At 49.2% G+C, this 24,067-nt stretch overlaps 2 protein-coding genes across 2 annotated transcripts in view; both read left to right on the top strand.

Annotated features, from left to right (window-relative positions):
• Positions 1-3,583, top strand: part of HSD17B14 (hydroxysteroid (17-beta) dehydrogenase 14) — a 33,499-nt gene extending 29,916 nt beyond the window's left edge. Inside the window, exons 8-9 of the mRNA XM_006868173.1 lie at positions 3,219-3,315; positions 3,407-3,583. Coding sequence (XP_006868235.1) covers positions 3,219-3,315; positions 3,407-3,583 — 274 coding nt within the window. The remainder of the gene's footprint in view (positions 1-3,218; positions 3,316-3,406) is intronic.
• A 1,991-nt stretch (positions 3,584-5,574) lies between these two features.
• BCAT2 (branched chain amino-acid transaminase 2, mitochondrial) lies at positions 5,575-23,837 on the top strand. Its single transcript, XM_006868397.1, has 12 exons — positions 5,575-5,598; positions 10,852-10,926; positions 11,310-11,513; positions 19,509-19,619; positions 19,714-19,833; positions 20,085-20,248; positions 21,516-21,658; positions 21,834-21,919; positions 22,056-22,196; positions 22,272-22,346; positions 23,631-23,663; positions 23,757-23,837. The coding sequence occupies exons 1-12, from the start codon at positions 5,575-5,577 to the stop codon at positions 23,835-23,837; spliced, it is 1,257 nt and encodes a 418-aa protein (XP_006868459.1).
• The last annotated feature ends 230 nt before the right edge of the window (positions 23,838-24,067 follow it).

Below are 24,067 nucleotides of genomic sequence, written 5' to 3'. Positions count from 1 at the left end.
CAGCAATGAAGCTGTGAGGTAAATCCTACCACGCTCAATAGAATCCTGTGAACCAGCGTAGAGACCTGGTTGGTCAGCAGTGTGGCAAGACCTGGGGACTCTTGGGTCCAGAGTTAGTGACATAGCCACAGAGGACTAGAGTGGAGAATGAGGGGTCCAGCTGATAAGAAGAGAGGGCATATGCATAGGAACACCTACACTTGCGGATAATACCCACTTGACCAGGCTTCAATGGCTGGATGGTCAGAGCTCAACTAGAAGAAGAAAGAAGAGGAAAAAAAGAGTAATCTGATACAATTTGATGAACTTGACCTACACCTATGGATGCAGTAACTCAAAAGAGGGAACAAGTCTTTACAGCAAGGATCATTCCCATCCCCTCCATACACAGAGTAGACAGGGATGGGCAACTTGGACATTGGCTACCCAAAATGGGGGGGGGGGGGCGCTACAAAGGCAAGAAGTAACTGGATTACTAGCTTTCAAGAGGGAGCCTAGATCCAGAGGGCCTGGAGGAAGGTAGAATCTCCACTGAGTTGTATCTAATCTGTCTAGGCGGATCTGATGAAATGAAATGCGAATGGGTCTCTTGTGGTACAATAGTGAATAATTGTTATTAGGACTGACTGTGAGGGTTAGAAATGTAAAGGTAGACGTTTTGTAGAAAAAGGAGGGGAGTGGTTGACTTTGCAGTCCAGGAGCGGAGGTCCCTGGGACCATCAAGGGAGAAGAGCAGAGAGCAGGACCCTACCCAGAGAAACAGTGACACCAGAGATGGAGGCAGAGACGATGACGTAGAGAGATGGAGAGGCTGGGGACTTTAGACCCAGAGAGGGAGAGGTGCTGTGTGCTGATGACCGGGGGACAGGCTTGCAGGGTACACCCTTTGGTTGATTGATGATGCATGGAGGGGATTGTAACCATGGCAATGAAATGATAGAGGATAGAATGAATGTAAAGCTAATGTTCTCCCATGTAAACTATCACACAATTCACAATAAAACACTTTGATAGAAAAAAAAAGAATATGGTATCATGATTGGAGGAAACTCATTAACAACCTACAATATGCAGATGACACAACCTTGTTTGCTAGAAGGACTTAAAATATCAGTGAAGATCAAAGACTACAGTCTTCAGTGTGGCTTGTACCTCAATGTAAAGAAAACAAGAATCCTCACAACTGGACCAATGAATAACATCATGCTGAATGGAGAAAAGACTGAAGTTGTCAAATACTTTCTTTTACTTGGAGCTACTATCAAACTCATGAAAGCAGCAGTCATGAAATCAAACATTAGCAAATCTGCTGCACAAAACTTCTTTAAGTGTTGAAGAGCAAAGATGTCAGTTTGAGGAATAAGGTGGGGGCCTGAATCACTTTTTGTGCATGTGAAAGTTGGACAATGATTATGCCAGACTGTCGAAGAAATGATGCAGTTGGGTTGTGGTGTTGGAGAAGAATATTAAAAGTATCATGAACTTCCAGAACAAACAAATCTGTCTTGGAAAAAGTACAGCCAAAATGTTTCTTAGAGGCCAGGATGACAAGACTACATCTTGTACTTCGGAGATGTTATCAGGAGGGACCGTTCCCTGGAGAAGGGCATCTTGCTTGGTAAAGTGGATGGTCGGTGAAGGAGAAAGAAGACCTCCAACAAGATGGATTGACACAGGGCAGCAGTAATGGGCTCAAATATAGCAATAATTTAGGACGGTGCAAGACTGGACAGGGTTTCCTTCTGTTGTGAATAAGAACTGACTTTATAGCACGTATACCTAACAACAATCCTCTAATAGCAGCCCTGGTGTCGTCGTGGGTTATGTTCTGGGTTGTTAACTGCAGGATAAGTTCGAATCCAGCAGTCATTCCATGGGAGAAAGAGGAGGCTTTGGTTCCCATAAAGATTTATAACCTCTGAAACTATACAGAGTCCTAGTGTAGCACTGCAGGATAAGCACTGGACTGCTAACTGCAAGGTCAGTGGTTCAAACCCACCAGCCACTTCTCAGAAACCCTATACAGAGTTGCTGTAACTTGGAATTGACTGGATGGCACTCACCACCAACAATCCTTTTATAACTGATTGGCTCATCATATCATGCGTGAGCCGAATGTAACTGCTATGTTACATCATCATTTCACTGCCAAACAAACCACTGAGAACCACGGTGCAGCAGCGCTGACACGTACTTTTAGGGGACGCAGTTCAATCCATGATAATACTCCTAATCTGCTAGCCAAAATAATGTGCACATGAAACAAACCCACACGAAATGCCCACACAGAAAAAAACCCCATATGTTAATTAGGATAAGGGTTAGCCATTGTTCCTGTGTGCATTTTGTGTGTGTGTGTGCATTTGTCACAGTGGTTTTTTTTTTCTGTGTGGGCTTTTTACATGTGCATATTTTTCCTAGAACCCCTTAAAATCTAGGTACAAACAGCTTCTACAGAAATACAAGCTCACCCTGTTTACCTTATTTCAGATTTATGGTTTGAAGTTGCTGATGCTAAGTGCAGTTTGTTTAGCATGAACAGGTGTAGAGTGTTAACCCTCTGATTTTAGTGCTCCAACTATACCCTTGTTGTTAACTGGCATCGAGTGGATTTGACTCATAGCAACCCTATGTAGGGTTTCCGAGGAGTGGCTGGTGGATTTGAATAACCAACCTTGTAGTTAGCAGTTCAGTGCTTAACCTACAGGCTCCAGCTGTATCCTTAGACCACCCCCAACCCCAACAGTTGTTTTTACCCATATTTTTTTTCTGTATGTTTTGTACTTGGAAATACTTGTCTTTTAAAATGTTCCCAGAAATTCAAGGTCAGCAATATGTTGACATCTGAAACCCCTTTTTGCAAAGGAGGTCAGCTACTACTACAGAAAATACGGGCCTGGGGAGGTCAACACAAATCCTGCCACCTCCAGCTTTATAACTGTTATCTCATCAAATACACTCCACAAAGGAACTTTTCTTTAATGTGGGTTCTCTTTATTTACCTCTGCATCTCTGTAGCTCCTAGCATTTTGTCAAGATTGTCTTGATCTGTATGACAAAACAGTTGGCCTTAATGAACATTGTTTTCACTTTAAGGAGACTTCTGTGGTTTCTTCTTTTAACTATGAGCAAATCCATCAGAACCACAGGGAATGAGCTTGAGGCAAGAGTATGGGTAGAAATCCTCTGATGGCTCACCTCCCCCTCCGGACCCCCAGTATCTCCCCAGGCAACATCTGGACTCCACTATGGGAGGAGCTGGCAGCTTCAACACCAGACCCCAAAGCCACAATCCGAGAGGGCACGTTGGCCCAGGTAGGAGTGGGGAGCCAGAACCAGGTGGGATGGGGCTAAGGGGCCTGATGGGATTCTGATTAATCATTTCCTTGGTCTCTTCTCTCCCCAGCCCCTGGGCCGCATGGGCCAACCAGCTGAGGTGGGCGCAGCTGCTGTGTTCTTGGCCTCTGAGGCCAACTTCTGTACCGGCATTGAGCTGTTTGTGACTGGGGGTGCAGAGCTGGGCTATGGGCGAAAGGCTAGCCCCGGGACCCCCGTGGAGATGCCCATCAACAAACCTTCTTGATTTCCCTATTCCAAACTTGGGCATCCCCTGCCTAGGTCCCTCCCACTCCACCTTCAGACCAGACCCCACCGCCATCATCACCTCCTTCCCAAATGCAGCCCCCAAATCCTCATAAAAAACATCTGCCACCAGAAGACGGAGGTCATCATTCGGTTTCTTTTTCGGCCTCTATGCGGCCTTGTAGGATAAGCACTCAATCTCAAGGCTAGGGGTTCAAACCCACCAGCCACTCCTCGGAAACTCTATACAGAGTCACTATGAGTCGGAACTGACTGGATGGCACTAACAACAACATACGAATACCATGATGCCGCCCCCGGGCCTGCGCACTGAAGAACTACAACTCCCGGCAGACATCATGGCAGGCTGGGGGCGGGGAGGGGCGGAGCCGACTCCTACGCTAGCGCGCTAATTAAAATGCCCGCAGGGGAGAGGGTTTAAGCGCTAATTAGTAGATAATAGAGGAAAAGCGAGCGGTTCTTTTCTTCGTAGCACTGAGGGGAAGGAAGTTCTCATCTTGCTGTCTGGGGAGGAAGGGTCCTAAGAGAAAAAGAGACTGGGGGCTTCGACTCCTGGGGCTTATGGAGGAGGGGACTGGGGGTCTGGGTGTGAAAGAGATGAGGAGGGGGGTCTGAGACTAGGAGACCGAGGGCCTGGACTTTTGGGTCTGAGGGAGGAGGGGGCTGGAGGGACTGGACTCCTGGGGTCTGAAGGAGGTGGGGCTGGGGGCCAGGTATCTTGGGTCTAAGGATGGTTGAAACTAGAGGTTGTACACTCAGGATCCCCCAGTTAGGCCGTGGGGTCCAGTCTGGGTGGAGTCTTCCAGATGCCGGGGGTGGGGCTGCAAGGCTGCTGCGGATTGGCCGCGGCGGGGGTGTGTGCGGCAGTCGGGGATAGGCCGTGGCGGGGGCGGGAACGGGCCGTGGGCGCCGCCTGGAGGGGTTGAAGGGCGGGGCGGGAGAAAGGAAAACAGGACGACACCCAGCGGGGGAGGGTTCGCTTGTTGGCTACCTGGGCGCGCGCGCGTGTGCGCGTGTGTGCGCGTGTGTGTGTGTGTGTGTGTGTGTGTGTGTGTGTGTGTTTTGGGGGGGGGGTGGGGGGGCGCGAGTAATGACCGGGGGACAGGATTTGTGGGAGTGATGGGGGTTGAAATTTAGGGCCAAGTGTCCTAGGGTTGAATTGCAGAGGTAGAATGGCCTAGTGACCGCATTTTGAGGATACAGCTGGGGCAAGATTTTGTTGTCACGTTTACCCAAGTGCAAGGATTTGAGGAGCCCTGACGATGGAAAGTTTCGTGGGTAGAGCAGCTACAGAGGGCAAAGATGGAGGGGCGCTGAGGCAGGTTAGAATCACTAAGGATCCTGCAGGACTAGCTGGCTAATGGCCTCTGGATTCCTGAAACTGTGGAGACATCACTGGAAGCCTTGTCCTGGGGCCATTTCTTAGAGTCTCTGATATTCGGAAGGGAGAAGAAGGTTAAAATTCGGGCCTCGCTGATGAAAGGGATTGGAGAGAGAAATGATCTGTATGTGTGTGCTCATCTCATAAAAACATCGCTTTTGTGAATCTTCTCATTGAAAAGAAAAACAATTTTTAAAGTGGGATGTATCCAGGCTGCCGAGTGAAGCTCCTTCATCTTTACCTACTGTCTTCATCAAGGGCCTTTTTAAAAAACCCATAATCCTTGTCCTTTTTCTGTGCATTTACAGGACACGTGCGCTTCCCGTATATCGATAGAGCACTTTTCCTTTTCACAAAGCGATTCTAATGTACAGTAATTTCAAGAATGCATTTTTGAAAACTTTCTTCTCCAGTCTCGCTGCGCACCCCTCTTCCGCGCGCTGGGGCTCAGCAGCAGACCCTAGGTTCCCTTGGGTGCACTATTACTGGGGAGGTCCGGACTGGCGGAAAGGGGCGTGCGTGGGGCGGAGCCGGAACGTGTTTCGCTTGGGCCGCGCCTCGGGCGGGCACAGTTACCCGCCGCACCGACCATGGCCGCAGCCGCACTGGGACAGGTGGGTTTGGGACCCCCTCCTCCCTGGGGACGGGGAACCCCGTGGGGAGATGCACTTTCGGGGGATCACGTGTGAGCAGCCTGTGTCCGGTTTGGCGTCGCTCCTCCGGTGCTCCGGTTCCTTTTCGAGGTGCAGAGGAGGAGGGGAGTCCTTTGGAAAGGAACCGGAGACTTTGTAATGGGGTGGTTGACTAGACTCTTTGGGGATGGTCAGGTGATTGGTGAAGAGGGGATTTCAAAAGGGAGAAACATGGAGGAGGGTGCACTGGGGTGGGGTGGGGCTGTGATGTGGAAGTATTAAGCCGTGAGTGTTAAGGAGGGAACTGCTAGCCTCTGGGGGCGCCGGGATAAGGGGCCCAGAATTTCTAGGGTTGAGTGTAGGATGAAGGTACAGAGCTCAACCTCAGGTCTGGCCTGGGATGTGGACCCAGGGCCCTGTTTCCTCGGCACTAAAGTTAGATGTGCAATGTTGCTTCTGAAACCCCCTTATCTGATGTTCTGCACACGGGTTGTCAGTTGAAGCTGCTTCTGTGTAAAAGTCAAGTCTATCCTCCAGGCAAAAGCGAGATGATCCATCCTTCCAGAAATGATGCCAAATAGCCAGCAGACTCTGTGATTTCAGAGAACAAGATTTCACAGGGAGGAAAGAAACAGTAGCAACTCCAAAGAAGGGGGTGATTGTGATGTTGACAGCTGCAGCCTAACCTTGGGAGAAGGAAGCAGTTTCCCGTTCACTTTGCCCTTGACCGTGTCTGGTCTGTTCTGCCCAGTCTGATGAATGTTCTTGTTGAGTGCTGTCGATTTCAACTCATAGCAACTCCATGTAACAGTAGAACTGCCTTTTAGGGTTTCTTAGGCTGTAATCTTTACTGGTGCTGATTACCAGATCTTCCTCTTGAGGAGCTGCTAGTGAGATTAGAACTGCCAACCTTTTGATTGGCAGCCACCATGCCTCCTTGTCTGATGAATAGCAGGGCAGATTTCTACTTTTTCAAACTGATCTAGTTTATACTTTCTTAGAATCTTGGTGGTTGTTATCAAGACAAAATCTAGCGCTATGACAGGGACAATCTGAGCTTTGATGGTGACACTCCTGGGCTGTGGGGGAGGATAGATTGGACAGTTTGGTGTTGTATTGTAGAGAGTTCTGGGTTGTCATGAGACAGGTCTAGGTGTAATGGGACACTCCTGGGTCTGCAATGGGGAGTTGAACTGTGATGTAGGAACTTGAATAGGTACACTACTCTATTGTAATATGGGGATAATTCTAGTCCTAGGGTGTGGAGAGGACAGAGCTGGGTCATGGGAGGGACGGCAGAGATTAGACTAGACTGGGCAGGGACATGGAGGATAGTACTGGGCTGGTGAAAGGGACATTCCTTAGCTGTCACTAGGACAGTCATGGATTATAGTAGGGACAGTTCTGGGCTATGATGGGACCATCCTGTGTTGTGTGTGTCTCAGGTGGGGTTAGCTCTGAGATTTGACAGGGGCAGGGCTGGACTGTGGCTGGGGAGTGATCTGGGTCTTGGTAGGAACCGACCATCCTGAGCTGGGGTGGGGCCAGTCTGGGGTTGTGATGTGTCAGTCCTGAGCATGACAATGACAGTTTTAGGCTGTGATGGGAACAGTCCTCGGCTGAGACAACACCGTGCTGTGGTGAGGGCTCTCCTGGGCCGTGATGTGGGGACCGTCCTGGGTGTGAAAAGGACAGGTCTGGACTCTGGAAGGAACAATCTTGGGCTTTCATGGTGGCATCCCAGGCTATAGTGGGAGGGACAGTCGCAGGTTGCGGAGGGCAGTCCTGGGCTGGAATGGGACAGAGTGGAGCTTCCTCATACTCCACAGTCTTGCCCTTTTCCCTTCATCCCTTTTCATTTCTCAATTCAGCCCCAAGGAGTCCTGGTGGCTCAACAGCTAAGTGCTTGGCTACTAGTGAGAAGGTTTGCAATTCAAACCCACCCAGTAGCTCTATGGGAGAAAGTCCTGGCTATCCGTTCCCATGGCGTAGTGGTTACGAATTGGGCTGCGAACCGCAAAGTCAGCTGTTCCATGGGAGAAAGAGAAGGCTTTCTGCTCCCGTAAAGATTTACAGCCTCAGAAACCCTGTACAGGGTCGCTATGGGTCTGAATGGACTCGAAGGCACTTAATATAACAACCATCTGTTCCCATAATGTTACAGCCAAGGAAACCCTGAGGGGCAGTTGCCCCATGGGATTGCTCTGAACTGGAATTGACTCAACAGCACCAAGCAACAGTTGAGCCCCAGTCCTTTGACATCTTTGTCCCAGTAGCCCATTTGTGGGTTTGTAGGAACCAGCTAATCCGGGTTGCCTTTGGGCCCAATCCCCACCGTGAGAGGTGTCAGAAAGATCACCTGAGTGGCCCAAATAGTTAAGCACTCAGCTACTAACTGAAACATTGGCAGTTTTAGTCCACCTACAGGTGCCTCAGAAGACAGGCGTGTCGATCCATTTCTGGAAGGTTCCGCCTTGACAACCCTATGTAACAGTTGTTCTCAACTGGATTTTTTTTTTGGGGGGGGGGGTGTACCAAGATGGCAGGTTACCTTTCCTAAATTGAAACCCCTATTCCTAGAGTAACATTCTGGGGGGACAGAGGCATCTTCTCTGGCCTGATAGGGTCTCTGGGGCTACCAACCAATCAGTTACCAGCAAGTTAGTCCCCACTCAGGGTGACCCAGTGTGTATGCAGAGCAGAATTGTGGTTCATAGGGTTCTCAAGGACTGATTTTTCAGAAAGAAATCACCGGGTCTTTCTTCTACGGACCTTCTGGCACTCAAACCGTAATCTTTTGACGAGCAGCTGAGCACATTAACTGTTTGCACCACCTCAGGATTCCCCCTGGGGCCAGTGGGTTGTGTAACTGCACAGGCACTGTGCCAGGCGCCTGCTCTCAGCCTCATTTTGAGAGTCTGTTTTTTCTGCCTCTCACCTTCTTCCCCTCTCCCTATTGTCTCTGTCTCTCAGTGTCTGTCTCTGACAGTCTCTTCCAAGGAGGAGGAGGGTGAGGAGGCGTTGCTTGGCCTCACTGTTTCCTGCTTTCTCTATGTCTCCCTTCCATTCTGTGCTCTGTCGCAGCTGGGGCTTTGCCTCTCTCTCCCTTTCCCCCTTCTTCTTCTCTCTCTCTGTCTCTCAGCTTCTTTTTATCCGTCCCTTAGCACTTTTTCTCCGTTTCTCTTGCTTTCTCTTCCTTGTCGGAGTTTGACTCTCTCTCTCTCAACCTCTTTGTCTCAACTTATTTCTCTCTTTTGTTAACCATATCCTGCCCATCTCTCGAGAGCCTGTCTACTGAAGCGTTGGCTCGGTGTCAGGGAAGATTTATTGTTCCTGGTGTTCCTCTCTCCGTGAACCTCTTGTCAGCTACACCTGTTCTCCCAAAATAGCACAAGGAAGAATGCAAATAGCACTTATGCAGGACCACTGTGTTGGGGAGCACCAGGAGGCAAGACTCCTTGGAAGGACCTGGCCTTCATGGAGAGAATAATATTTAAATAAGTTAGTTAGAAAAAGTCTCTTTGGGGTAGGAGAGTACGCAGTTCACAGATATCTGAACTTGCCCTTTCACCAACCCTAACACACCTGTGGTCCTGGAGAAAGATTGTCCCCTTTTCCTCTTTTCATGTTCCATGTGCAATCTCTTTCTACTTTGCTCTTCTAATTATGACAACTTCACTCTCCGTTTTCATGGCAGTGTTCCCTAGTATGGGAGCAGAGTGGCTCCCTATGGTAAACACTGGACTGCAAACCACAGGGTCCACAGCTTGAACCCATCAGCTCTGTAGGAGAAATAGGAGGCTCCCTGCTCCCACAAAGATTTAAAGGAAAAGAGAAAAACGTAAAGCCTCAGAAACCCTAGTGAGGAGTCAGAAGTGACTTGGCACTCAGCAGCATTAACCATATCTAGTCTGCGATCTCTTGGACTCACTTTCTGTTTCTTTCTTTTTTCCGTTTCTTTTCCTCATTCTTCCACTTGCCTCTCTTAGATTTTCCATTCTGACTCTGTGTCTTTCTGGTTCCCTCTGAGGGTTTACTCTCCTGCCCATCTGCAGACTGTCCCCACCCCCCCAGTGTCTGTCCCTTCTCCACACTTGTGAGAGTCCACTGCCTTCCTGGACAGAAGCCCCCAGAGGTAGTCCTAGGAGCACACACACTGATCCTCCCAGAAACCCTTGGGCTCTACCCCCTCCCGGGTCACAGTTCAGACTTGGTAGCCCCAGCTTTAGGACAGAGCAGGTCTGGAAACCCTTGCCTCTGTTGTAACTTACCTCTGGACCAGTGACCACTCGTGTCCAATTCATATGAATGGGCTCACCCAGGTCACCCAGCTCGGGACAGGAGCAGGCTGGACAGCTTTGTCTCCCCCACCCTCACCACCACCACTAAACTGCCTCTGCAGCTGGGGAGAGGGGAATTAGAAAGCCAAAGGACCCCGGAGAAGGGCCACACTCGTGGATACAGCCAGACCTGCTCTCCCAGCTTGCTTTAGGCAAAGCCAAAGAGGAACATTGTCCAGTGATGGCTAGGGTGGCCCCCAGCATGCCAGTTGGTCCCGAGTTCCATGTGGCTGCCCTTTAGCCAAAGGACTCTGATGGGAATTGGAGTCACCAAAGTGGAATCCAAGTTGTGGGCTTGGGGCCTTCCGACACTCTTCAGACTCCTGCTACTCTGAGAAGTAAAGACGTGGGCGCCTGGGTCTGGGCAAGGAGGACATGAGGGGCCTGGACTTTCAGATCTGAGGGAGGAGGAGGTTGGGGGGATTCCTGGATCACAGGAAGGAGGGAGCTGGGGGCCCAAACTCCTGGATCCTGGGGAAGCATCTCCTGTGGGCTCTTCACTTTTCTAACTGTTGTCAGAATTTGGGGCCCCGGGAGCTCTTCACTTACCTGTACACCTTGCCTCATTGCTGTCTCCTCTGAGCTGGTCATTGGGCTGGGGTCAAAGTCCCCAGGGTGGGAAGGGGTGGGAGGCGCCAGTGTTTGACTTTGCCCAGCATGGAGGAGGAGGAGGGAGAGGGAAAGGGAGATGGGCGCTGACTCAGCTCTTTCCCTGATGACCAACTTCAGCAATCTCTCCTCCACACTGATCAGACTCTGCAAGGGGCTTGGCCACGGTGCACTGGACCTGGGACAGAGCAGGCCAGAGAGACTGCTTGAGGGCAGGAAATGGTCAAGGGGGTACAGGGCCCCCTGTGCTCTCCCACTCTCTTTATGATTCTCCTTCCATCCCCAGCTTTGGACCCGCAAATGTCTCCCTGTCCCGTGGCTTCTGTGTGGTTCCAGAAGATGTGTCTCTTCCAGCTTCAAGGTGAAAGGAGAGGAGGTGGACTCCGGGGTCTGAGGGAAGATGGGGTGGGGGCCCAGCCTCTTGGGTCTGAAGGAGGAGGCCCAGCCTCCAGGGTCTGGATGAGAAGACTGAGGCTGGATGTGGGCATCTCCAAAAGGTTCAGGGCCCAGCGACGAAGGTGGATAGCAGTCTAATAGCTGGCTATCAGGCAGTGGGAAGAAGAGGAAACAACTTTTCCCAGAAAGCTCTGGGACTACAAATTCCTCTTCTTGGTAGTGGTGGTGGTGGTGGTGGTGGTGGTGGTGGTGGTGGTAGTGAGGCTGTGCCCAGGGACTCATGGGAATTGTAGTTTTTTTCATGTGGAGATTGAAACCAGGTGGCAGGAACGTCTTGTCTTTTCTCAGGCTGCAGATCTGCAGCTGGAAATGACGCAGAAGCCTCATAAGAAGCCCAGCCCCAGTGAGCCCTTGGTGTTTGGGAGGATTTTCACAGACCACATGCTTATGGTGGAATGGACCGGGAAGAAGGGCTGGGGCCGGCCCCAAATCAAGCCCTTCCAGAACCTCACACTGCATCCGGCCTGCTCAGGCCTCCACTACTCACTGCAGGTGGCGTGGCGGCAGCGGCTCTCCCCATCCTCCCACCCCTCAGCAGCCCTGCCCCCTGCTTTGCCCCCCTCCTCCCCACTGCGCCTAGCTCTGTGTCTTGTTGGGGGGGTTTGTGCTTTGTGTGCTTCCTCTTCCTGTGCATCCACCATCCAGTTCCAGCTGAACAGTCCCAGTTCCGTCCCTTGAACATCCCAGCGTGGTCTCTGCTGTAATGAAGGCAGCTGATGCATTGTGGGAGCCCAGGGCAATTCCTGAACCTGCCTTAACTAGAAAGAAAATGAGGTTGTGGGTGTGAGATGGCAGGGACAGCTACTACCAGCTGAGAGGAGAAGCGCTAACGGTAGGCTTAGAGCCAGAGTGAGGAGGCCAGAACAGCATCAGGGCCACACGTGTAGTAGGAGAGGGACCCTGTCCTTATTCCTAGGGAGCAGTGCAGGGCTGTGTACAGGTCCAGCTCCTGGGATGGTCAGACCCCTCTAGGGCCATGTGGAGGCTGAACTGCAGAAGGCGAGGTTAAAAAGGGGCTGAGGTGAGGGTCAAGGTAGGAGAAATGAAGTTTAAGTTGGAACTGGGGCCCTGGGGATGCACAGGAGGGGAGGAAGCTGGGACTGAAGGTCACTAGGGTCCTGGTGTGGCCCTGTGGGTTAAGCACTGGATTGCAAAGTCAGTTTGAACCGCAAGGTCAGTAGTGGTTCACGCTCACCAGCTGCTCCTAGGAAAAATATACAGGGTCACTGTGGGTCCAAAGCAATTCAATGGCACTTAACAGCAACAGGGTCTGATAGGCTGGAGCTGGGGAAGGAGGCTAGGAGAGAATGATACCTGGCCAGGTCAGTGATCAGTGGACTGTGTGACTGACCCCAGATGGGGACTCAGGAGGAGGAGTTGCTTCATGGCATGTAGAGAGCAGGAGAAGCCTGTCTGGTTTCCAGGAGAGAGACCTAAGAGGCATTTGATCTATGACTTCGGCTCTCTGAAAAAGCTGTGGCCCAAAGCAAAGTCCCTGTCATCTCTGTCTCTCTCTGTTTTTGTTTTGTTTCATTTCAAAAGCCACGTCTTCATGAGGAAAATTGAATTCAGATGAGATTTGAATGTTCCCGGTAGCTCTAGTCATTGGTTTGCAGTGTGGGTCATCTTTGCCCTCCTGGACGTGGTTTTGTGACATTGACCATCATGTTACTTTCTCTCTCTGAAATTTCATCAATTATTCTATTTCTGTTGCGACAGAAGCACCTACACCAATCCAGCAGTTGCTGCGGCACCATCAATTCCGTGACCCTAATTACTCTCTTCCAGTTGTGAAGCCATTCTCCCCGACCTTGTTCAAATTGCTCCAACCCCAGTCACACAAACTCACATCCCCCTGAACTTCCTATTTAATCTGTCACATTTCTCTTGTCAGTTTGATTCCATAGAGATTATTCTTTATGCACAGTGTTCAAGGCAGACAGTGTTTACGGATGAAGGTAAATGTTTGATTTCAAGAAGACTTTAGGGGATACTTTTGGTTTGAGATTTCAGGATTTTCTCAGGGCAATAGTTTTAGAAGTTCATCCAGCTTCCATGCCTCCAGACAGTCTGGAACTCTCTGATCAAGAGGTTTAGAAGTTTGAGACTCCCCCCACCCCACGCATTCTTGGATAATTAACTAATTCCAGTTGATTCTGTACAGAGGAGACATACCTTGGGCAGCAGTGATATACTAAGGGAGCTGACAAGGACAGTTAGAATCATGCTTGCTGATCCCCGCAAAAAGTGATTCTTTGGCAACCACCATTGATTTTTCTCTCCATTCTACCCACCACAGCCAGGTTGTCCTCAGCCTGAGGGCCCAGCATTTTTTCTTCAATACAATGAACGCTGAGGAATTACCGGGTTTAGAGGCTCTGGTGTACAAAGCCTAGGTTCCTACAGTCCACGGCGACTCTTACGAGGTTACTGAGGTCAGCTGAGGGCACACAGAAGAGTCACATCCCATGTCTCCCTCACTCTATCTAATACATACATAAAGAACAGGAAGGCCACTGTGTTTCTAGTCTATAAAATCCAAAATAGGAGTCCTGGTCTGGTGCTGAAGGATAAACTCTGGACCACAAGGTTGCTTTGAAATGCAAGGTCAGCAGTTCATACTCACCAGCCGCTTCTCCAAAACCTTATACAGGGTTGCAGTGAGTCGGAATCAACTGGAAGGCCCTAAACAGTACCAACATAACGTGGGATAATACCATTTTATTTAGCTTTAAAGTACACAGTCCAGTGGTATTAAATAAATTACAATATTGTGCAACCATCAGCACTGTTTAGTTACAGAGTGTTTTACTCGCTTGAAATAGAAACCTTACACTCACTAATCAGATACTCCGCATTCCCTCTTCACCAAGCCCTTGGCAACCACTAATCTACTTTATGTCCCTGGATGCCTGAATTCATTTTGACTTGATTTGGCCTGTGTCTTAGTTACTACCTCGGCTTGTAACACAGATAACCATCAGTGGATGGCTACTAAGAACAAATTCATCTGCTCACAATTCTGGAGGCTACAGGTCTAACTCAGGATCTCAGCCAAGTACAGACGTAGACATCGCTCCTTTTGAAATGCAAGTGGTGTCAACAACAGAAGGAGTAACTGTAAAGAATTCTTCCATGTAACCAAAACCTCGTGGGATTTGTTTCCTTGACTTGGAGGTTTAGGGTCATGGTTTCATGGGACATCCCAATTAGCTGGCCTCATAATATGTAATGTTTCCATTTAACGTTATTATGTAGGTGATTCCCACATAATCTCTCTCTCTGCATCTTCTTTCTATGTGTCTATGTTTATAATTGGGTTTAGAATCCATCCTACCCTGATACACCCTCATTAATATAAATAAAACTCTACTTTGAAGTAGAACTACATTTATGGGCACACGGGTTATGATTCAGCACATATCTTGGGAGGATACAACTCAATCCATAAGAATGTATTTTAATTAAAAAATTTTTTTAAATGAGTCATATAGTCATATAATTTATAATTCAAAATGTACAAAAGGGGGGGTATGCTTCTCCTACATCTAGCCACTTTGTAGTCCTCCCAAAAGGCAGACCAATTACACTTTCCATGTCCCTAGAGGATGCCTCTTTCTAGATGCAAACATCAGTGTATACAATTTTTCATTCTATTCTTTCCACATATTATATTGTGTTTCTGGCTTTCTTCCTGTACTGTAGCTTGAAGATTTCTTCTAGAGAAGCTCTTGAAGAGCTTTTTTCTCCGTATTGCTGCTAGGTATTATTCCAGTCGTTAAAACACATTTCATTTGGTCATTGTCTTGTTGCTGGACTCATACACTGTTTCCAGTCTTCTGTTTATTACAAATAACATTGGAGTGAGTAATCTGGTACAGACATCACTGCCTGTAAAGGCAAGGGATGATGACCACCACAACAAAAAGAAGAGCTACTGAGTATGCGTGTCTTTGTTGTTGCTGTTAAGTGTCACTGAGTCAGTTCTGATTCATAGCAACCCTGTATCGGGTTTCCAAGGAGCAGCTGGTGAGTTTGAACCGCCCACCTTGTGGTTCAAACCTAGGTGGCAGTCGAGTGCTCTACCCCACAGCGCCACACCAGGACTCCCTGAGTGTGCTTATGTGTAACCCAAAATCTCGTGGGATTTGCTTCCTTGGTTTGGAGATTTAGGGTCATGGTGTCACGGGACATCCCCTTAATTGGAGTAAGAGTATGTGTAATGTTTCAAGTTTGCAAGTAGCTGCCCAGGGCCTGTCGTCCCTATTTGCCTAGAGCAGCAGAAGGAGCCAGAGAAGGAGGATGTGGGGGGTGGGGCCGTGTGGAGAACCAACCGCCTCCATGACCAGTTACTTTCATTGCCATGAGACCAAAAAACCTGGATGGTGCCCAGTTCTGAATGTTCTGATCAGAACGGGAGAAGCAGAAAACAGCATTTCAAATCCTCATGGGATCCAGGGTTTCTGGGGCCATGGAGGTTGAATGAATCCCTGAAACTATTTCCCTAAGATCATCTTTAAACCTTAAACTAAAAAGATCCCCTGAAGTCATCTTGAAACCAAACAATAGTTTAACTAACCTAGTTAAAAAAAAAAGATTACCTTGAACATTATACTCTTAAGAACTTTCTCTATGGGATCACATTGACAACAGTAATTCAAAAGATTGGATAGGAAACTTACAGGACAGTAAATTTATGTTGAAGTCCTGGTGTGGCGCTGGACTGGAAGGCCAGTTTGAACCACAAAGTTGTAAACCCTCTTCTGGGTCGCTGTGGGTCAGCAATGACTCGATAGCACTTTATAACAAAACAACACAACAAGATTATGTTGGAGTCCTAGTGTGGAGCTGTAGGAGAAGTACTGAACTGCTAACTGCAAGGTCGGCCGTTCAAACCTACCACCTGCTCCGTGGAAACCCTATACAGGGTCGCTATGAGTCAGAACCAACTCTAAGGCACAACAATGAGTTTATACTAATGGGGAGGGGGGGAGACAGTTCAGAAATGGGGGAGAAAGGTTACACAAAGTGAAGAATGTCATCCATGGTATGACATTTTGCACCTATAGATATGATTGAATTGGTGTATATTTTGCTGTGTATATTCTCAACAACAACAACAAAATAAAATAATAATAATACAAAGATCCAACAGGGAAAACAAAAGCTATTGAATTTGTCAGCTACATTTCTAGAATTGTTGGGTTAAAAGGTAGGTGTCTTTGTGACTTTGCTACAATAATCTCTACAGAGTTGTATCAGGTTCCATTTATACCTGCAGAACCTGTTTCCAAAACTCTGGACAACCCGTGTCAAACTTTAAAATAATCTTTTCCAGTCTCCTAAATAGTCCTTAGTAGTTTTGTATGCTGAGCAACTAATTCGAGAAGCAGGATTATATGAAGAAAAACATGGCAAATAGGATTGGAGGAAGACTCATTAACAACCAGCTGTATGCAGATGATACAACTTGCTTGCTGAAAGGAAAAAGACTGCAAAACTTACTGATGAAGGCCAAAGATCACAGCCTTTGTTATGGGTTGCACCACAATGTAAAGAAAATAAAAATCCTCATCACTGGACCAATAAATAACATCAAGACAAATGGAGAAAAGATTGAAGTTATCAAAGATTTCATTTTGCTCGCATAACTATCAACACTCATGGAAGCAGCAGTCAAGAAATCAAATGATACATTGCATTAAGCAAATTGCTGCACAAGACCTCTTTAAAGTGCTGAAGAGCAAAGATGTCAGTTTGAGGACTAAGGTGCACCTGACCCAAGCCATGGTATTTTCAATACCCTCCTATTCATGTGAAAGTTGGACAGTGAATAAGGAAGACCATAAAAGAATTGATACATTTGAGTTATGGCGTTGGAGGAAAATATTAAAAGTACCATGAACTGCCATAAGAACAAACCAATCTGTGTCGGAAGAAGTACAGCCAGAATTCTCTTTTGAAGCCAGAATGACCAGACTTCATCTCTCATACTTTGAACATATTATGAGGGACCAGTCCCTGTGGGACATCATGCTTGGTAAAGTGAAAGGTCAGCGAAAAGGAAGAAGACCCCCAATGAGATGAATAGACATAGTGGCAGCAGTTGTGGGCTCTAACCTAGCAATGATTGTGAGGTGGGCTCAGGGCCAGCCAGTGTTATGTTTTGTTGTGCCGAAGAGTCAGTACCGGCTCAATGGCACTTAACCACAAGTAGTTTTAGAGGAACCCTGATAGCGTCATGGCTAAGCACTGGACTGTTAATAGAAGGGTCAATGCTTCTCTTTCCATGAGTCCAGAGTCCTCATCTCTGCCTCCATCTCTGGTGTCGCTGCTTCTCTGGATAGGGTGCCACATTCTGCTCATGCTCTTCTCCCTTGATGGTCCTAGGGTCCTCTGTTCCTGGACTGTAAGATTAACTACTCCCCCACTTTTATTACCAAACTTCTACCCTTACACTTGTGACAGTCGCAATTAGTCATGTTAACAGTTACTCACTATTGAATCATAAGAATCTTCTCCCCCATCTTCTCTCACCACACCTATCTAGACAAGATGAAAATGATTCAGTGAGGTCTCTACCTTCCTCCATACACTCTTAAACTAGACTCCCTCTTGAAAACTTGTAAGCTAGTCACTTTGTGCTGGTATTGCCCCCTCATTTTAGGTAGCCAATTTCTAAGTTGCCCGTCCCTATCTACCCTGTAAACAGAGGGGATAGCATTGATACTTGATGTGAATACTTCTGCCCTCTCAGTTGGTATTTTGAGCTACTAGATCCGTAAGTATAGGTCTAGTTCATCAAATTGTAGCAATTTATCAAAAAAAAAATAATTTTTTTTTTATCTTCTTCTAGTCGAGTTCTGATTATCAAGCCATTGAGGCTAAGTCAAATGAGTTCTGTCTGTAAGTTTGGGTGTTCTTGTGTGTCTCCCCTCACTTCATATCAGCTGGATGCTTCATTCTCAGCTCTAGCCCTCTTGTGTTTTCTTCTATAATTTCTATGGCTTAATTTCTTTTTTTCCCCCCATTTAAGTTTTTTAATCTACCTGGAGTTTTACCTAGTGTGAGGAAAGAGTTAGGGACCCCATTTTATTAGATTTTTCTTTAATCTAGATGTATATTTGATTGTCTCAACATCATTTAATGAATTGCTTATGATTTCTCCCATTGGTTTTATCATTTGGTTTCTAGTCTATTCCATTGCTCAGCCTATCAGTGTCACTGTTTTAAGTATTGTAGATTTATAATTTATTTGATGATCTGATAAAGCTATCCCTTCCCTCCCTTCCTGCACCCATCCCCATCCCCCTGACACACATCTCCTGTCCCCTTTTTCCTTTTAAAGAAAAAAAGTCTTGGTCAATTTTGCTTGTTTTTATTCATTCATTGAACAAACACATGTAACTGCTAAGCAGCTTCCCTGGGCACAGGGCCTGGGTGTGAGCGTCGTCTGGTGAACACATCAGTGGTGTTGCCGTCCCTGAGGGCACTCCCAGTCTCCCACATGATGGTAATCAGGATGCCCTGCTCTTTCTGTGGGTGAAGGCTACACTATGAATGATGTAACATTTAAGCTGAGAGATGAGTTGGAAGAAGTGAGATGAAGTAATATGTTTCCTAGCATAGGCCTAACCTGGACTCGGGAGGAGCTTAGAACCATGTGGGAGGAGAGGAGACCTAGTAGCACAATGGTTAAGCACTACCACCTGGCTGTTAACAGAAAGGTTGGTGGTTTGAACCCACCAGCCAATCTGAGGGAAGACGATGTGGAAGTCTACTTCTGTCAAGATGACAGCCTTGGAAACGGTATGGGTCAGTTCGTCCGTTCTCTAGGGATGCTATGAACCGGAGTCGACTTGGACAAAGAAGGCAGAATGTTATATAAGAAAGGCTAGATTAAGTCTAAATCCTTTCCTTGGCAGGACCTCAAAGGCCATGAGGATTTAGATTAAATCCTGAGAACAGTGGTCCTTCTTTTTTTTTTTTTTCTTCATGTTAAAGATTTTTTTATTCTAGGAAATTTCAGACAATGAATAAAACTTGTTAGTTGTTAAGTGCTGTTGAGTAGGTTCGATTCTGACCCATAGCAACCCTCTATAGGGTTTCCCAGGAGCAAGCAGCTGTAACTTCAGTGGCACTGAACCCAAGGATACTTAAAACACTCTCTTCTTTCATATTGTGCTTTGCTGGAAAATATAACAGAGGCAGGAAGGTTCAAGCTGTGTTTGTCTCTTCACTTTGGCTGTCCTGTCTGTTGCCTTCAATCTTTCTGTGTCTCCCTCTGCCTCTCTTCATCTCAGTGGCTCAGTCTGTCTCTGTCTCCATCTCGCATGGTCTGGGCCTCTGTATCTCAGTCTCTCTCTGTCTTGCTGTCACCCTTGAGTCCGCTGTGATGGGCCTCTGTATCTCAGTCTCTCTCTGTCTTGCTGTCACCCTTGAGTCCGCTGTGATGGCTTGTGATCTCTGAGCCCTTGTCCCCTGCAGCTCTTTGAGGGCATGAAGGCATTCAAGGGCCCTGACCAGCAGGTGCGTCTCTTCCGACCCTGGCTCAACATGGAGCGTATGTTACGCTCTGCCCAGCGCCTCTGCCTGCCGGTGAGGGGTCGTGCCTGGTGAGGGTGGGGTGCTGCCCTGGTGGTAGGGTGCCAGGCCAGGTTCCCCTGACTCACCCCTCTGTCTGTCTGCTCAGAGTTTCGACAAAAGCGAGTTGCTGGAGTGCATCCGCCAGCTCGTCCAAGTGGACAAGGATTGGGTTCCAGAGGATGCTGGTACCAGCCTCTATGTTCGGCCTGTGCTTATTGGGAATGAGGTGGGCTACTCCCAGGGCTGGGGGGTATGAGCTAGGGACTTGGGGTTGGGGAGCTAGGAGGCACAACTCCTATTCGAGGGAGGAAGGGTTGGGGGCTGGACTCCTGGGTCTGAGGGAAGAGGGGTTTAGGGAGGGTTGTCGGGTGAGTATAGACCCCATGTCTGGGGAAGAGCAAATCCCTGGGTTCGGGGTGGAGATGGGAACCTGGAACTCCAGGGTTCCTAATGTCTCCCTCTCCTTGTCCTTCTCAGCCCTCACTGGGCGTCGGCCTCTCCACGGAAGCCCTTCTGTATGTCATCCTCAGCCCTGTGGGCTCCTACTTCCCAGGAGACGCCGTGACTCCTGTCTCCCTCCTGGCAGACCCAACTTTCGTCCGGGCCTGGACGGGTGGGGTTGGCGACTGCAAGCTGGGCGGGTAAGCAGCCCCCACCCAGTACCCGGGTCACAGTGTGGAGACACAGGTTCTAGTGCCCAGGCTCTCCTGTGGCTTCCTTGTCCTCCCTGGTCCTGCTTCATGTGGCCCAGATCGCTCCTGAAACCAAACTGTTGGAGCAGGAGGAGGTTAGCAGGGGAACCAAGAGGCTGGATGACAAGACAGGTTGGCTGAAGGTCAGCGGGGGAAACCAAGACTGGCTCTGGGGAAAACCCAGTGGGTGTCTGACTTATGGCCCCCCCATTGTATCAGAGTAGAACTGTCTTCCAAGGGTTCCCCTGGCTGAGTTTTAGGAAGGAGATTGCCAGGGCCCCAGAAGACCCAAACCTCCAACTTGCTGGTTAGTAGCCAAGTGCATGAACTGTTTGCACCACTAGGGACTCCCGGCTCTCAGGATGCCTCCAGAAATGAGAATTAGACTTAGTTCATATGTCTTTTTCCCAGGAAGCGAGGCCTTTCTTCCCAGGTACTTCTGGGTGGACTCAAATTTCCAGCCTTGTTTGTCTACCATTTGTATCACCCAGGAGCTCCCTACCCTTGGGAAGCCTCCAGAAATGAAGTTTAAACTTTGTTCTTTGGGTCTCTCTTCAGGCAGCCTCCCCTGGCGCCTGGACTGGGTCTCCAGGGTTGCTCACCCTCAGGGGGCCTGTCTGTGTGCCTCCCCTGGAGCTTTGACTCAACTAGGCTGGAAGGAGACATCGAATCTCCTGGGATGCTCTATGGATAGAGGGTACAGGGTCCCCTGGGCGGGCTGAGGGCAACTTCCTGTTATTTCTGAGGGCCAGATCCTGTGTCTGGTGACACTGATGAGTCAGCCCCGAGCCCCGCCTTCACGGGAGCTCCAGGCTGGTGAGAGTCATGTGTGCTCTGGGAGGGGACCCATCAATGGCCTGACCAAGCCTGGGAGATGGGGAAAGCTTCACAGAGGAGGTGATCCTTCACCTGAGGCCAATGGGTACAAAAGGTGGTAAACAATTTCTAATCCTGGGGACTGGCAAGTGGGGGGGCGGGGGGCAAGCCCAGGGATGTGTTCAGGGACATGGAAGAAGTCCAAGTTTTTGTGAACAGCTGAGCAAATGCTCCCAGACCAGACTAGCACTTGATTGCCAAGTTGATGGGTGGGGACCCTGCCCTGGGGGCACTGGGGAGCTGTGGAAAGCTGTGATCCAGGAAAGAGCAGGGTCTGCTCTGGGTGTGGGGGAAAGGATGGGGGTCCCTGGTCTTCGCCGACCAGACTGCCCTCCCCTAGGAACTACGGGCCCACAGTGTTTGTACAGCAGGAGGCGAAGAAGAGGGGCTGTGAGCAGGTCCTCTGGCTGTACGGGCCAGACCACCAGCTCACAGAGGTGGGCACCATGAACATCTTCGTCTACTGGACCCACGAGGACGGGGGTGAGCCCACCCAGGGTCCTTTCCAAGACCCCATAGTGGATGCTGGTGATAGTCACTGCCTTCCTAGCTAGTCAAGACCCCGAGGCATTTGGGAGATTGTGGATCCTAGGAGGTTGGGGGTGGGGTGAGCATGAGAGTGTGAGGTAACATCCCCCACCCCGTCTTCCTGATCAAGTGCTGGAGCTGGTGACCCCCCCACTGGATGGTGTCATTCTGCCCGGAGTCGTCAGACAGAGCGTCCTGGACCTGGCTCAGACCTGGGTGAGGACGCAGGCGTGATGACCCGGGCATTGAGGGGTGGGTAAGTGGGCATTAGGGCTCTGGAGTGGGAGAGCTGGGGTGTACCAGCATGTCCCAGGGTGACCTTTGGGGCTGTAGTGTATTCTTGCCCCTGCAGGGTGAGTTCCGGGTCACTCAACGAAAGATCACCATGAAGGAGCTGCTGCAGGCGCTGGAAGAGGGGCGGGTGCGGGAAGTCTTTGGCTCGGGCACTGCCTGTCAGGTCTGCCCGGTGCACCAAATCCTGTACCAAGGCAAGGTGAGGCAGGGCTGTCTTGGGTGGTGGGAGGGAGGCCGGGGATAAGCAGGGTCCTCACAGCCCCTTCTTCCCCAGCAAATTCACATTCCCACCATGGAAAATGGGCCCGAGCTTATCCTCCGCTTCCAGAAGGAGCTGAAGGCGATTCAGGTAAGGTACAGCCACGTGGAATGGGCTCCCCAGAGAAGTACAAGTCCCCTGAGCCTACCAACTGAAAGCTGATCTCCCCTGGCTCACAGCCCCTCCCATAAGCCTTTGGGGCCCTGGGGCTAGCTTTTTGGCAGCAGAAATTGCCTTTTTAAAGAGCCTCTGCAGCGTCTGGGTAGCTGGGTGTGAGAAATCCCCTTCCCTTGTGGTGGGATTCTCTTCCACCTTTGGGTATCCCCTTCCCCTGAGCCTCTGCGGCTCTGAATTTCTCTGGTTGTTGTTAAGTGCCTTCTAGTCGGTTCCGACTCATAGAAGTTTCCAAGGAGGGGTTGGTGGGTTTGAACCGCCCAGCTTGTCCGTCCTAAGGGGCTACACCAGAGCTTTCAGGGAGCTAAGCCAGCCTCCTGGTCTCAGGAGTCCACCTCCCATGAGCTCCTGATCCCTGGGCTAGCCATTCGTCCTGAGAGATCTTCTTCCCGGGAGCCTCTGACCCTTGACTTACTCTCTGGCCTAAGGATGGTTCCTCCTATGAGATCCTGGAGGCATTTCCATTCTCCTGAGCTGAGGTGTCTTTCCCAGGTACCTCTGGGTGCCTTTCCTAGTATTCTAGACCTAGAGAGCTTCTGTTAAGTACCTTGGAGTCTGGTTCCGACTCATAGTGACTCTGTACAGGGTTTCCAAGTCTGTAAATCTTTATGGGAGCAGAAAGCCGCTTTCTCCCACAGAACAGCTGGTAGTTTCGAACTGCTGACCTTGAGGTTCTCAGCCAGATTCATAACCACTACGCTACCAGAGCTTCTTAAACTGTTCGTTGGGACCATCTTTTTTGACCATCTTGACTTTCTCGTCTGGAGACTGTTTTTCAAGAGCCTCCGGAGCCTCATAGTAACTCCTTTCTGTAGAACTATATCTCCTTTCAGTCTCCATGCCCTTTTTGGTCATTATTTTTGCCCCCGTCCCATTAGGAGCTCTGGGTAGTGTAGTGGTTACGAATCGGGCTGCTAACCTTGGCAGTTCGAAACTACCAGCTGTTCCTCGGAAGAATGATGAGGTTTTTCTGCTCCCGTAAAGATTTACAGCCTCGGAAACCCTGTACAGGGTCACTATGAGTACTTAACAACACCATAATTGCTAGAGAACTTTCGAGAACTTTCGGGATTGGACTACATTTCCCATGAGGTTCTGGGGATCATTTCCTTAAACACTCAGTCTGGGACGCCCCAGGGGCTGCTGGGAGTTGCAGTGCGGCTTCCCATTCAAGCATCGCCTACGTTGTCTCACACACAGTACGGAACAAGAGCTCATGAGTGGATGCTCACGGTTTGACACTGCGGACTGTGCTCACCATCCTCGAATCTACCGATGTGTGTAGTGTGTAGCTCCCGCCAGCCTTCACCCTCTTCCTACCTGAAGTGCAATATGAAGAAAAGGCCGGGTGCCGAGATGCCTGGATCTCCAGCGCCCCCACGTGGTCTCTACATCCCAAAGCCATAAGGGCCGGATCCAGGTTTCCTGGCCCCTAGCCCCACCTCTTGGGCTTCGGGGATCTGGTCCCCCCTGGATGCTCTGGGTGTTGGGGTCAAAACTCTGTATCTCTCCGTTCTCTGGCCGGAACCACCGGTGCTGCCGTTGATTTTATTTTTCTTGCTGCAGTTTTGAAATAAAATGCCAAAGATCAAGACTTTGTTATCTCCAGTAATCTCTGGATCCTCAGGGTCCTGACT

Source organism: Chrysochloris asiatica, unplaced genomic scaffold (assembly GCF_000296735.1).
Source record: "Chrysochloris asiatica unplaced genomic scaffold, ChrAsi1.0 scaffold00116, whole genome shotgun sequence".
NCBI lineage: Eukaryota > Metazoa > Chordata > Mammalia > Afrosoricida > Chrysochloridae > Chrysochloris > Chrysochloris asiatica.
This window is presented reverse-complemented; position numbering and strand designations above follow the sequence as displayed.